This window comes from Trachemys scripta, chromosome 14, assembly GCF_013100865.1.
Source record: "Trachemys scripta elegans isolate TJP31775 chromosome 14, CAS_Tse_1.0, whole genome shotgun sequence".
Lineage (NCBI taxonomy): Eukaryota > Metazoa > Chordata > Testudines > Emydidae > Trachemys > Trachemys scripta.
The window spans coordinates 29,866,834-29,880,798 of record NC_048311.1 but is presented as its reverse complement, the minus strand read 5'-3'; the positions used below and the strand labels follow the sequence as shown (position 1 = coordinate 29,880,798).

At 41.3% G+C, this 13,965-nt stretch overlaps 1 protein-coding gene across 1 annotated transcript; it reads right to left on the bottom strand.

The window, feature by feature from the left end:
- Positions 1 to 5,788: 5,788 nt before the first annotated feature.
- Positions 5,789 to 13,750, bottom strand: KCNJ2 (potassium inwardly rectifying channel subfamily J member 2). Its single transcript, XM_034790467.1, has 2 exons — positions 13,629 to 13,750; positions 5,789 to 8,619 (listed from the first exon to the last, which is right to left on the bottom strand). The coding sequence occupies exon 2, from the start codon at positions 8,395 to 8,397 to the stop codon at positions 7,114 to 7,116; it is 1,284 nt and encodes a 427-aa protein (XP_034646358.1). The 5' UTR covers positions 8,398 to 8,619; positions 13,629 to 13,750; the 3' UTR covers positions 5,789 to 7,113.
- Positions 13,751 to 13,965: the final 215 nt, after the last annotated feature.

Sequence of the window (13,965 nt, the reverse complement as noted above, 5' to 3'; positions counted from 1 at the left end):
ACCCACATTGCTGGGTTTTTTAACTAAATACAGGTCTAAAATTCAGCATAAGTGCAATTAACTGGAAAAGTTTGAAATGCTTTCAAATGCCATCCAACCTACCCATCACTGGAGACAGATCTTCAGCAAGTCAGGTACTTTTGATTCTTCTGAGCAAGAAATTCTCCAGCTACAGAGGTTAAATAAACAATAGCATCTTAGAGATTGTAGATAACCCTTTATGCACTGATGGCCAAATTCAGAGGTGAATTGAAGTAAGACTTGAGAGACAGTTATTGTAACTCAACTGTTGTTCCTCCCCTCAACTTCTCAAAAATATATGTTATGCCCCTCCCCTTCTCAAAACATATATGTTATTTCAACTTAGACTCCAATTCACTGTATACTAGGGTTTATATTGCAGTGCAAATCCTCGTTGTAGATATGCTTCACTGTTGTAAGACCAGGCACTCCCTGCTGTGATTTAAACCAGTATATTACCAGGAAAGTGTCCCCACTGTAGTGCATCTACAATATGATTTGTGCTGTTCTAGCCACATCAATGTATTATTACTAATATATATTATTGGCATTGCAATAGCACCTAGGAGCCTCAGGCACGGACCAAGACCCCATTGCGCTAGGCGCTGTACAAAACCAAGAAGACCATCCTTGCCCCAAAGAGCTTACTGTCTAAATAGTTACACCAGTGCAAACTCGTTATTCTAGACAAGCCCTTTTAAAATGCTCTGACCCACTTGCTAATATGAAACTGACCCCAACACTGCCACCCTTAAAATGTTCAAAAGTCATGACTCCGACCCTCCACAATCATTAGACTGGCTGAAAAATGCTATATTTTTTTTAAAAAAAAGTTTAAATTCTTTTTAGTGTTTTTCTGGCTTTTGAGCCTTTAGGTTACAGTTAGGTCACATGTTCAGGCTTTACTCCGCAACCATAAAATCTCTATATTTTTTTTTTAAATAAAAGCTGAGATCCTCACATCATTACATTATTCTAGGAACTCATGATTAAAATGAAAAAAAGGATTGTGAGACATTCACTACAATCATGAGAGATTGGAATACTGGTGCTGTTGCTTCCACATTGCATCTCTGAATGTGGCCTACAGAGTCTAACTTAACTTAACCTATGGGAGGCTGCACCAGGATAATGCATGCAGAAGGACCAGAAGAGGGCAGCACAATCAGAGAAGCCAATAACAGGAAGGCAGACTAAAGTGTCATTTAAAATAAGCCTCTCCATACTTTGAGCCAGATTCTCAGCTAATGTATTTCAGAATGTCTCCATTGTCTGGCTCTTTCGCATACACTTTCTGCTGACCTTCTCTGCATAAATAACACTGATTAGAGAAATCAGTAAGGTCTAGTTCTAAAAGAGTTTAACTTTGGGTAAGGCAGTCTGATTGCAAGGTGGTCCCTTATGCGTTAGCTCTGAATTTGGCCCTGTTTAAAAACAAAACCGTGGATATGCATGAGTTTCAATGCATCACGTAAACTACCTTTCTAAGAAACAGATTTTGGAAAGGGAAGGTGAATTTACAATAGGGATCCTTACAGAGGACAAGGTTCTGTCTTGAAGCATCATACTAGAGATTCATTTATATACCATTAAGGACCTGTAAGAGCCAGAAATCCAGTGCAAAACACAATTTGAAACTCTTCATACCGTGCTTGGATATTACAATATATTTAAATCTTGATTACGTTGGCCTAATCTTCTTGAGCTAAGTAGGAGTTCTGCAGTGCTTATGCTGGCAATATTGGATAGTTTGTAAAATCTTCCACTTTTTCCAGCTCCTTGTATCTGAAGGCACAACACCTGAAATCTGTTTGCTATTGTGTCTTTGTCAGTCATAGCATTATAGCAAAGCTAGCGGGTATAACTATAGTGGTATGGATTAGACATCCACTTGTACCATTGAATTTAAGTTTTCAAATCGGGGGGGGGGGGGGGCACACCTCTCAACCCTAAATGATCAAATGCAGGACAGAGACCAGATCAGATCTTGTACCTTGCTTTACAAAAAGGGGGCACACATTTTGGTCTTCATATCATGGACAGGAGAACTGATGCATGGAGAGTTGAAGCTACTTGCCCAAGGTCACATAGGGAGTTGAGTGGCAAAGCCTAGAATAGAAGTCAGATTGAAGGGGACACACACACACACACACAAAATGGTGCAAGAAGTGCATTCGGGTCTTCAGCCTATTTATTCGAGGCACAGATTCTAGTCCCAGATACTCAAGCATAACTGCAGCTGACGACCAGAGGCACACATAAGAGTATCCTGAGGACAGAATTTGGCCTATTGTGACATCAGGTTCATGATTCAGAATGCTCTAAGACGTTTATGATCATTAAACCAAGTCTATTTGGAATAGAGGTAAATGTGGAACATCCCTTTGGGATGATACATGGGCATTTGGCATTGTGGCTCCCATTTTATTTTGAAATCCATGCCCAAACCTCAGTTTATGCCCTGAGTGTCCATTTTCCCACCTGCTACGCTATATTTCTTGGTGGATACATGCACACTTTTTTCAAGGCCCCTTGTAATCCGTTATCTCATCACCATTTTGATTAATGTGATCTCTATTTTGTGTACAAACACTTTGTACTTAAGAGAAGAAGGATAGTCACGTGCAATGCTTAATTTGTGCCGGAGTTTGCCAGGGCCGAGCCCTGGCACCTCTAGAGTTGGTAGTTCATAGCCCCAGCACCTCTGGGCTTGATGCATCAGTTATGAAAGTAAAAAAATAGCTTGAGTCAAGGCACCTAATTGCTTGAGGCCCGACACCAATTTCATTACAAATTAAGCACTGGTCACGGAGTTAAGGCTCTGGAGTAGAACTCTGAAGGGTTGAGTTTAATTCTCAGTTCTATCACAGTCTTCCTGGGTGACTTTAAGAAAGTCACTTAATCACTCTGGGGCAGATCCTCATCTGGTATAAATTGCCGTAGGAGACAATGAGGCTCTGTGCGTCAGTCCCTAATCTGCAAAATGAGAACAATATCTCCTGTCCTCTTACCCTTTGTTTACTAATATTACAAGCTTTTGAGGGAAGGGGCTGTCTCTTAGCATGTGTTCCTGTGGGAGGCACTTCAGAGGGTCCCCTATCTTGGCTGCAGGCACTACCGCAATACAGTTAAAAAGTGATGTTCCAGCCCTCCCCTCCCCCCTCCACACGCAGAAGATACAGACAGAAGATCGTTGTTGTTTTTTATTATTATTATTTAGAAATAATAAAATAAGACATAATATATAAAAATCTGTACAATCCATGATTTGTGCAGTACATTAGGAAGACTTTGATACAAAAAGGCTGCAAACAGGAAAATAGTAATGGACAATTGTCAAATGTCTCGATTGTTCACCTTACAACAGCTGCAGACCAAGAGTCATTGCAAAATAAATTTCTGGTTGGCGGTGGGACGGCGACTCTGCAGCTCCCTTCTGCCTTAAAATGGTCAAGAGCAGCCATAGTTTAAAGACATTACAGTACTTCTCGGTTTTACCTTGTAATCCAATATGGAAAAAAAAAGGACCTAAGAGACCAGATAAAAACATACAAACCCTTTGTCTTTGCCAAAAGAGAACAAGTGCTAAGTTAACACCACAGAAATTTATCATGATTGGGAGAATGTATCATTAAACACAACTAAAATGTAGTGATTTCCACCCTTGCTACTTATCCGAAAAACAAGTTGCACCTAAGAGACAGAGGAGAGAAACAACACAGCCCAACCTGTCTCACAAATGCCTTTTGTCATTGTAGGCGGTATTATGTTTCAGACATTAAGTCTTATTCAAGTATTTTCAGGGAAGGGCAGAAATAACTAAATCCTCCCCAACTCCCCAAGCAAGATACATAAAACCACCTGTGCCAGACACAAAAGACACTGAGCCAACTTCATCCTTGGGGTCATGCCATAGACTAAGGACCAGATCCAAAACTTGTAAAGCCAATGGAAAGACTCCCATCTGCTTCAACAGGCATTTGGATCAAGCCACAAATGTGGGATTAATTTGGCCCAGTATCACTAAGTATGAACGCTGTCAGTCACTATGCACGCCTTTAAAAAAGAAAAGAAAAGAATTAACCAACCCTACAATAGTTTGACCTGTATTGGGCTTACCAAGGCATGTTCAAGAAATGTATTTAAACCATTTGAGATATGAACAAGGGGTGGGGAGGGTACCATGAAATATACATTGCAGGTCAGGTCTCTTTCCTAGCAGCTTTCACAAGCCAGAGGCTGAGTGCAAATCTGCAATGCTAGATTCAGTCGGTAGAGACAAAGGGTTATTTAAAAATAAAATAAATCCAGCAGAGAGTGCAATGAATTACCTAAGTATCCACTCTCAACAAGACTAGCAATCTGAAAGCTTGTAACTTTTAAAAACGCCAGTAACTAGAAAATATTTTCAAATTAAAAGTCCATGCTTAAATAAATAACAGAAGTTCATAGCATTAGGAACCCTATAAGGCTTGCAAGTGTTTGCTAAAACCATGCTAACCGGTAGCATCTAGGTACTAGCTAGCAGAAACTGCTAAACTGAATTTATACTTCCTACGGATTTATTTCATTTTTCATTTTTCTTCTTCTCCTTTACAGACTTCTATTTACATTTGGCTTTAAATATGAAAATACTTGATAAACTTTATAAAATGTACATTTTAAAAACATTTCTGAAAAACTGTGACTCGAAAAAAACTGTGCACCAGAAATTTCAGATTTTTTCCTTTTTTTTGTTTTGTTTATTTTTTCTTAAAGAAACAAACTGAAGCTTTTTATTTTCCCTTATCTCCTGTCCCTTGCTCAGATTTTTCAAGTCTCCTAAGTGGGGCACTGTATATTTTGGAGTGATCTAATTAGGGAAAAGGTTCCCTTTTCTCCATCTCATTCCCCCATTTCCTTCCTTCCCCCATTGCATCTTCATTTGTTTTACATTTCACTGAATACTCTTTGGTTTAGTTGTTTTCCTTTACAAGAATATCACAATAGCAGCACAAGTAGCGTTCAGTTGCATTCACTGGCTATGACCCAGAACTGTGTTCAAGTTGCCGTGTGGGTTTAATTCCCTTCCCCCATCCCCCCCATAAATAGTTTTAGAACTTGTATTTAAATAACATCTGCCCTCTTTAGAATATCCAGAGCTACCTTTACAATGTAAAATTTCCACAGTTTTAGAACCCACCTACTCAGGTTACTGTAAATACCATTGTATCAGAAACCACCTTGTCATTGCAGGCATTTCCTTCAGGCAGGGCTGTAAGGGGCCAGAGGCCTTCACAGATGTCCATTTGCAGAAGACATTAGACCTAGAACAAGCTGTTTTTTAATGGCATACAGTGAGTCAATACTGTAAAAGAGTTGACTAGAATCTATTGTCCCCACCTCCACCATTCCCTATTCCTTGAGGAAGATTCACAGGCAAGGAACCTTCAAGTACAGCTAAGTTACATGCTTGATCTTAGAGGCACAGAAAATATTAAAGCATTCTTGGCAAGGGGGCCAAAATACCATTAGAGCCATGGCTTTACAAAAGGTCACAAGGCCTGATGACATATTTCATCCACAGATAGCCCAGTCGATGTTTACAGGTAAAAAGGAGGTGGGAGAGGGAACTCTTTTACAGTATTATCTGCAAATAATCCTTTTTCAAATGATCCAGAGCACACTATTACACCTGGTCTGACACCTGTGCCCCGCCAAAGGGAAGCATTTTTCCAAAACGTTCACATCCCTATGCTCTTTCAGATTGCTCTGTTACAACTTCCCTCCCCTCCTCCTCCCCAGGGATTTATGTGTTGCTCGCCTCACCTACGCCTAAATGCCTGCTCCAGCCGAGTTAGCCTAGCGCAGATCAGCAGCTTTGCATGGCTCTTAGCCTAGTTTAACTGGAAATGTAATGACCGCCTGCAGCATGTCTGATGGCTCAGTTCTCAGAACGCTGGGTCAGCTCTAAAAGGGCCCTCTAAGTTCTAGAAGCAGTTTTGGAATGTGTGTAGAACAACACTTGACCTTCTGCTGCAGCCCTGCTGGTGTTTTGCTAAACAGGAAAGAACAGATGTTTGCTTCCCCCCTCCCCCCCCTTTTCCTTCTTATAAAAAGAAAGAAAGGGAGCTCGTTTTCCCACAGAGGGGGGAAAAATGTCTTGCTTACTTAGATCGGAGTCTTACCCTCTATTTTCTGAATAAGGTGCGAAATGAGGCCCTTTAAAAAAAAAAGTCTGAGGTTCAAATTTTGTTTGTTTAAAGCAGCCTGTTTCATTTAAATAAACTCCCCTGTGCAAAACTGTGCATTTTCTTTGGTATCCATTTAGGTAGTTTCAACTTAATTTTTAGATAGAGAATTAAACTCAGCTCCCTCCCATCCCCGCCTGAAAAAAAATTTTGCTGGAGGCTACCAATTGGCCTTATGTTACATAATGCCCCTTATGTAACTGAAAAGAGAGAAAAATTGATTCTAGCTATCAAACTACTGGCCTCAAACGAAGTTCAGACTATACGGCCGCATTGGCCTCTTTGAAGTGTGATCACGAGCTTTTCAACCCACAAAATTCAATGTTGACTTTTTTTTTTTTAAATTACACAAAAGAAAAAACTACACTGCCACAAAAAAATTACAATTTGTGTCCATGTAGTTAGCAGCAGCTTTCTTAAAATAATAACAATAATAATAATAATAATAATAATAATAAGGCAGATTCTTGCCTTTGTTATGCCATTAAAAACATTCTTGTTCCCTAGAGAGAAGCATTCTGGAAAAAGTTGAAAAAAAAAAAATAATAACCCAACCAAAGCTCGCCTGCAAGTTCAAGTTTTGTAAAAAAATATATACATAATTTATTCTACAATATATATGTGCCTTCTGGTCATGCTTAGACATTGTTTAGTGCTTCGTGTTTAGAGTTCATTTTCAGCTCTCTCTCCTCTAAAGACAGCCCTAAAACTGGCTTAGTTTCCTCAGGACCGCTTGTCTTCACGCCTTTCTTCAACAGTACCATCGTCTGAAAACGGCTTTGGGCCAACTCTCAGCTCACTGTGCCTTTGACCGACGTATTTTTCTTTTAAACCAAAAGATAACAGAGAAAAAGTCAGTCAGTCATATTTCCGATTCCCGCCTTAACGGCCTAGGTTCTAGTGGCACCCCAGCTTGGTTATGATGGTCCATGTCTGGGAGGGTGTCTGTGCTCATGCTTTCAGGCACCCCATTGTCACTCTCGTCCTCTTCTTTGCTAGTGAGGGCCACTTCATTCTCATAGCAAAAAGAATTTGCATTAGAGAGAATGTATTTCTTTTCTGCTAAGTCTCTGGCACTACAAAGGGGTGTGTTGGGCACTTCGTACGTTTTGTGGAACCTAGAATAGTCCACTTTGTAGTAGTTTTTCTCTTCAAAGAGCACAGGCTCATAACGGTGGCCCCAGAGGATTTCGTTTGCCAGATATGAACTACGGCACTGGGTAGTCATGGCGGTAGCTTCCACCATGCCCTCTAATATTACTACAATTTCAAAGTCTGCATTGTCCATGTCTTGCTTACTGTAGTCATACAAGGGGCTTTGTTCATCTATTTCATGGACTATTGTAATTGGGGAGACCAGGAATATGCGGTCTATCCCACTATCAAACCCAACGTTGATGTCTATTTGGTCCAAGGGGATGTATTCTCCTTCGGAGGTGACCCTGGATTTAAGAAGCTGGGCTCTCACGTGTGCCTCTACCAAATGGCTTTTCCGTAGGTTTCCAACACGCCACATTAAACACAGCTTCCCATCCCTCAGGCCCACAACAGCATTGTGACTGAAGACTAGAGTTTCGTTTCTCTTTTTTGGTTTAGCCATCTTTGCCATGACAGCCCCAATGATGAAGGCATCAATGATGCAGCCTACGATAGACTGGAAAACCACCATGAAGACTGCAATGGGGCACTCGTCCGTGACGCACCTAAAACCATACCCAATCGTTGTCTGAGTTTCGATGGAGAAGAGGAAGGCTGCAGTGAAGCTGTTCACATTGGAGACACAAGGTTTGTAGTTTCCTGAGTCCTCCAGATCCCCATGCAACAGAGCAATCAGCCAAAACACACAGCCAAAAAAAAGCCAGGAAAGGATGAAAGCCAGGCAGAAGATAACTAGCATCCACCTCCAGCGAATATCCACGCAGGTGGTAAAGATGTCTGCCAGGTAACGTTGTCCTTTCTCGCCCACATTAATGAATTGGACGTTGCAGTGTCCGTCTTTCTTGACGAAGCGGCTCCTGCACTGCTGTCTAGTGTGTACCTTGCTCTTCCCGTTCCCGAAGCCATTGGCAACTGCCATGGTTGCCAGCTTCATGCCATCCTCTTCTGAGGAAACGATGCTATAGCGGTTGGTTCGCACGCTGCCCATCACTACTGCTGTGGACGGAGGTGCTTCTGCTTTAGAAAACAGTCTGAGTTTCTGCAAAACCCTTTGGAGAAACAGGTTTGAAAGTTCTAGAGGAACACACACACAGAAAAAAATAAGAGGGCTAGGTTGGAGTTTCCAACAACCCTTGGCTCTACCAAGGAGAGTCTTCTGACATTCAGCGTTAGCTTAGCAATCGAACATCCGTCATGGAGAGCACATGGTCTGCAAGAAAAAGACAAACTGCATGTTAGAACTCAAAGGGACAGAACAATGAATCAAAGCTATATAAAGACCCCAGTCTCCAAATCCACACGGTTCATTTTTCAATCTATTCACTTCTATTCATGGAATTGTCCTGGGGCACAGAGATTCTCTGTTTATGGTTATGGATCGACAAAACTGACATCGTTAATGCAAAGAAGTCATCACTCTTTCTGTAGCAAGCACTAAAGTGAACATATCTTAAAGAAATATTCACTTAAAAGCAGAAAATACACGTATCTATCTAATACATACACCTGCACCTTTGGTTTACTTTGGAATGGTGAATTAGCTTGAACACATGCATGTCTGTTCAAGTCTCAAGTTGATTTACAATGACATAGAAGTCTGTGTTTCAGGGTCTATTCCAGCCAAGATACAGGTGTGCGTTAATTCAAGGAACAAGTGCATTATGAGGGTCATATGCTCCTTGGGCCAAATTTAGCTCTAGTGATACTCCACTAACTTCCATTAAATTACACTTGTGCAGAATTTAGCCCTTTACTAGTCCATTAAAGCAAAAGTTGTGCAGTCTTTGCCAGCTATAGGAATAAAGCCATACAGACTACGTTGGGCAATTATTTAAACCAAAGCCACAGCAATTTGATGGGATCCATACAATCATTAAATTCACAGTAGGAAATCATCACACAAACCAAATAAGGCCCCATCCTGCTCCCGCGCAAGTTCTTGGTAAATGGCTTTAACAGACGTAGGATTGGCCTAACATCTCTGTGATGCCTTTGATGGTGGCAACAAGGCAATTTCCTCTCTGGAGAAAAAGGAGATTCTGCCTTCAAAAGGAAAATGGTCCTGAGTTTCCCTTGTGTCGTGAATGTCAATGGTTAGGGCTTAGCATAGTGGATACAAGATGTGTTTGCTGAGACTGGAGGGCACCAAACTCATTTCATGGAGCTCTGGCTTAGACCCAGTGTTTGCTTTTAACAAGCGCATCATCCATTAAGTCACCTACTGTATTGCAGGAGATTTAATTGAAATACTGCAGAGGAGGCAAAATGCATGAATTGTAATAATCCCCCCTGCACACACACGACCAAAGGGAAAAAGAAAGTCATAACTGATTTTAAAATAATGGGTTTGCCACAGCAGGAGATCCAAGTACCAATCACATTAGTGGAAGAGTACACTAAGGTGTCTTTTGTTAACGGATATTAACAAAATTAATCTGACTCATTTCTAAGAACTGGCACAATTGTGTCAACCAAAGAATAAGACTTCTGCATGTGAAATAGTTTGCACACACTCTAGCTGTTCTTCCTGACCTGAGTAGAGCAAGGTTAAAAAGTAATACTGTGGATAGGAACTACCGCTGGTCCAATAACAGGGTTAAAATCCTAGACAGATTTGGAATCTCTAGAGTTCAGCATATGATCTCTTAATTCCTCCGTCCCCTACACCTCGCAGCTGCATCACAAGGACATAGGTAAGCAGATGTGTGTAAGAAAACAGCAGGTGACAAGCAAAAAGAATAAGTGACCTTTATAGATGTGCATAAGACATTTCTTCCCGAAGAGCTACTTTATGGTGGTTTGCTTTAAACACACACACACACACACACACACACACTTACTTTAAATTACTCTACAAGAAATGTGGCCCAACACATATTTCCTGAGATTAGTCATCTGTGACTTCTGCAGTGCGTGATACATTTTGGCAGCTTTCAAAATACCCAGTTTGAATGTAGCTTTCTTATTAATGTATAAAGATGATATGGTGCTGTTAAGCTTACACCTGTCTGAATATTTTGTTTGCATTGTGTAAAGTTCCCTTTGTATGTTTTTTTTTTTAAATGTGGGGGAAGGGTGATAAGAACGGAGATTCTCATTCCTGCCAATATATAGTTCTCTAAAGCAAAGGAATGCATCTAACATTCAGTTTGAGATATTTTCTCTTGGCTTGAAAATGCATCTAAAACCAAATACAAGTGGAAAAGCCAAATTACTATTTATATGTTCCATGAAAAAGAAGAGCTCATTTCAAAATCATTGCATTGGTTTGCAGATTAATCACTATTATAAACCACATCCTAAAAGCATGATCATGTTGAACTTCCATGTTCTAAGCAGGTTTTGCTCCAAGTTGATGGAAATATGTAGACTTAGAACTAATTTAGTCGTTTTTCTGCATTGTCTCTTGGATTTCAAGGGGGAAGGGGCCTGAGGAGGGGACAGCTGTGAAATCTGAGGGATCTGAATGTGCAACTTTCTACCAAAAAAAAAAAAAAAAAAACAATTTTTTTTGACCCCAAGACATTTGTTTGAATGCCACAAATCACGGAAACCAGAATGCCAGGTTCCTACAAATAGCTTGCCATATTTAGAACCCTGAAAATAGCGATAGGCACCTACCGTTGTCATATTTCCATTGCTAATGATACCATTTGTTCCACCTACTGTACATCTGCACAGTATTATTAGTTAATAGTTGTGTTACGCCTTTGGAAGCAAAAGCTGCACCTACTTTGGCTTAAATATTCCTGAAACATTGAAATGCAGCCTTGGGGGAACTCTGGCACACACCACATGTTACAGTGCTGGTCATAGGATAGCTGTCTACGGTCTTTTAACAGAACAAATTGCCTCTCATCCTTGTGTGTGCTTTGAGTAGCTAGGATACGGGGGGGAGGGGGTTTGCAATACTTCAGCAATCAGACTCACAGCTGGTGAAACACAAGGGGCCTGATCCTGCCCCCAGTCAAGTAGGTGGCAAAATTCCCATTGACTTCAAGGATCAGGACCCTGTGTATGGGGGGGGGGGAGGGGAAATCAAATAGATCCACCAGTGTTGGGATCTGAACCTTGTGCATCCTAAACTCTTCCAGTTGGCTGCAGTGGGAGTTTGGGGACTGCAAGGAATACAGGGTCAGGCCCGACACAAAAAGTGTGTACAAAGCTAAAAATACACACAGCTGGGCTAAAAATCTGATATGATGCCTTACTTTGATCATCCACCTGCTGCTCCGTTGGAATACAAGTTTAATTTTTCCAAAGATTCTCATGTTATCACTGAGTACAAAGAACAGACGAAACTTACAGCCCTCACGATGAGGAGGGGGGAGGAAGAGGGAGAATTGCATAATGACATGTAGTCAGACATAAACTAAATTATCTTATTTTATTCACCCCATTATCTCTCCACAGAAAAACAACACCGTTTTCACCGTAGGGAAGTATTAAAACCAGTTGCTGGCACGTGTACAGATTCACTAAAGTAAGGTAGATCAGAATTTCAAATGTTGCAAGGGGAGGCTTGGAATTGGGGAATAGAAGGGGACTTCACTATTAATGAAGCATTTCTGGACAAACCCTGATTCAACAACAAAATCTCTAAGAGCTCCTAAGGAAAAATAATTACATCCAATGGCTGTAATTTGCACTGAGCGAGTGGAAGAGAAACGTGCAGGAGAGTTTCAGACTGATCACAGATAGAGATGTTACAAGAGTTGAGAGAGAGATTGCTAATGAGCGATCCGGGCAGTTATTCCCAAGCTGACGCCACATTACCCTGCGTTGTGTGTGCAGGGCACATGTTGCTAAGTGAGCACAACTGCTACCTTCCTCCCTCTTCAGTAAACAGAAGACTGCCAAGATATATAGCAAAACCAAAAGCCCATGCTCTCTTATTTTATTGGTCAGAGATCTTCAGGTGTAAAGGCGCAGTGACCTTTCCCCAGTCCCATATATTATTTAAAAATTGTTAGCCCAGCCTCTCCTCATTTCCCTACTTGCTTTGGCTAGGGGATTTGAGGCATATTCTGTATTTAAACTAGCTTGGATCATGACAGATTTTCTTTAATAAAACAATGAAGACATTTGAGAAAAGAAATGCAGGAAAAAGTGTACAGAGAAAAAGGGGAAAGATAAGTGGCACTGTCATCTGAGATCCTGCTCCTTTGCAGATCTCAGGATATTTCTAGATGATGACAAAGTAACTACAAATGAAATATTCATCACCAGGGGGTGTAGTTGATGTGCTGGCCAGCAGGATGGAAAAGCAAACAAGTGTAAAGGTAAGGCAGAGAACACAGAAAAGTACACATAACTAGATACAGCCTGATGAGTAGAGATGTGGCAGTGAACACATCTTTTTACACCCAGAATAGACTTCAAGTGTGTTCGGCAACTACTGTCTACAGACAATCTCCAAAGTTCATGTGAAGCACTTGCCTGGTTAAAATGGAAACGCTTGTACAATACAGCCACAAATAAGTCTGCCATTTCCTATATGTGTTTTTTTTTAACGGTCATGAATCAAGTTAAAATGACGCAATCTCTCCACAGTCACTCAAACCACAATGGCTTTTTTTCTTACTTCTTCTTTTTGCCAGACCCATTAAGAAAGAATTCCACAAGTTGCTTTGATGCATCTTTCATAGACTACAGTCGATGTGCAGTGTTATGAATAAGTGTCCTGGTGTTGTGCAAGAGGTGATAGATTTTTTTAAAATTTTTAAAAAATCATGTTCTAAACTCTGTAATTCTGTGTGCTTTGATCTTTTCCCTCTGTTCTAGAATCCCTGGAATAATAGGCAAAAAGAAAAGGATGCACCCTACAGAGGAAAGGAGAGTTTTGATACTAACTGCCAACCCTCCCCCAAAATACAACATCCTTCAGTGGCAGCTGGTGACTCGAAAAAAAAAAAATGAGCACAAACAGATGCTCAAGTGTTCCAAGCATACCTAGCTAATTATTTGCACTAGTGAGATTAATTAGACTGTTTGTGGGGTGTATGAGAAATGGTGAAGCTCTCCCTTCATATGACTATGCAGAAAAGTGCAATCAATAACCCTGATAGTAAAACACACACATATAGACTGATTCCCCCCCCACACACACACACACCCCAGTACCCCTTAGGCACAAACATTCGAGGGGGGCATTTCAGAGGTGACTGTGTTGCAGACTTCACTACCGAAAGATGTAGGTTAAAATAAAGTGCTCCTTACCTGGCGGTGGATTTAAGCTGGGGATGGATATACATAAAAGAGTGTAAGATCCAGTGGCCAGGGGGAATCAGCAAACCAATCCCAAGCTCCCTACCCCGCTGCACTGTTTGCAACTCAAACACTCCATGAGCTACTGCCTCTTTTCGGAGGGCGGCCATGTGATTTTTAATACCGGCTCGGCAGTCCCCGCCCTCCAGGGCTGCCCCAGACCAATGGGAGAAGGGAGGCCGGCCCAGCCTTGCCTGGGTCTCCGCTGGAGCGCTCGGCTCTGCCCAGAGCCAGGGATCCCCGGAGCCGGGTGCCGAGGCGTTTGCAGCGAGCGCAGAGCTTGCTCTGC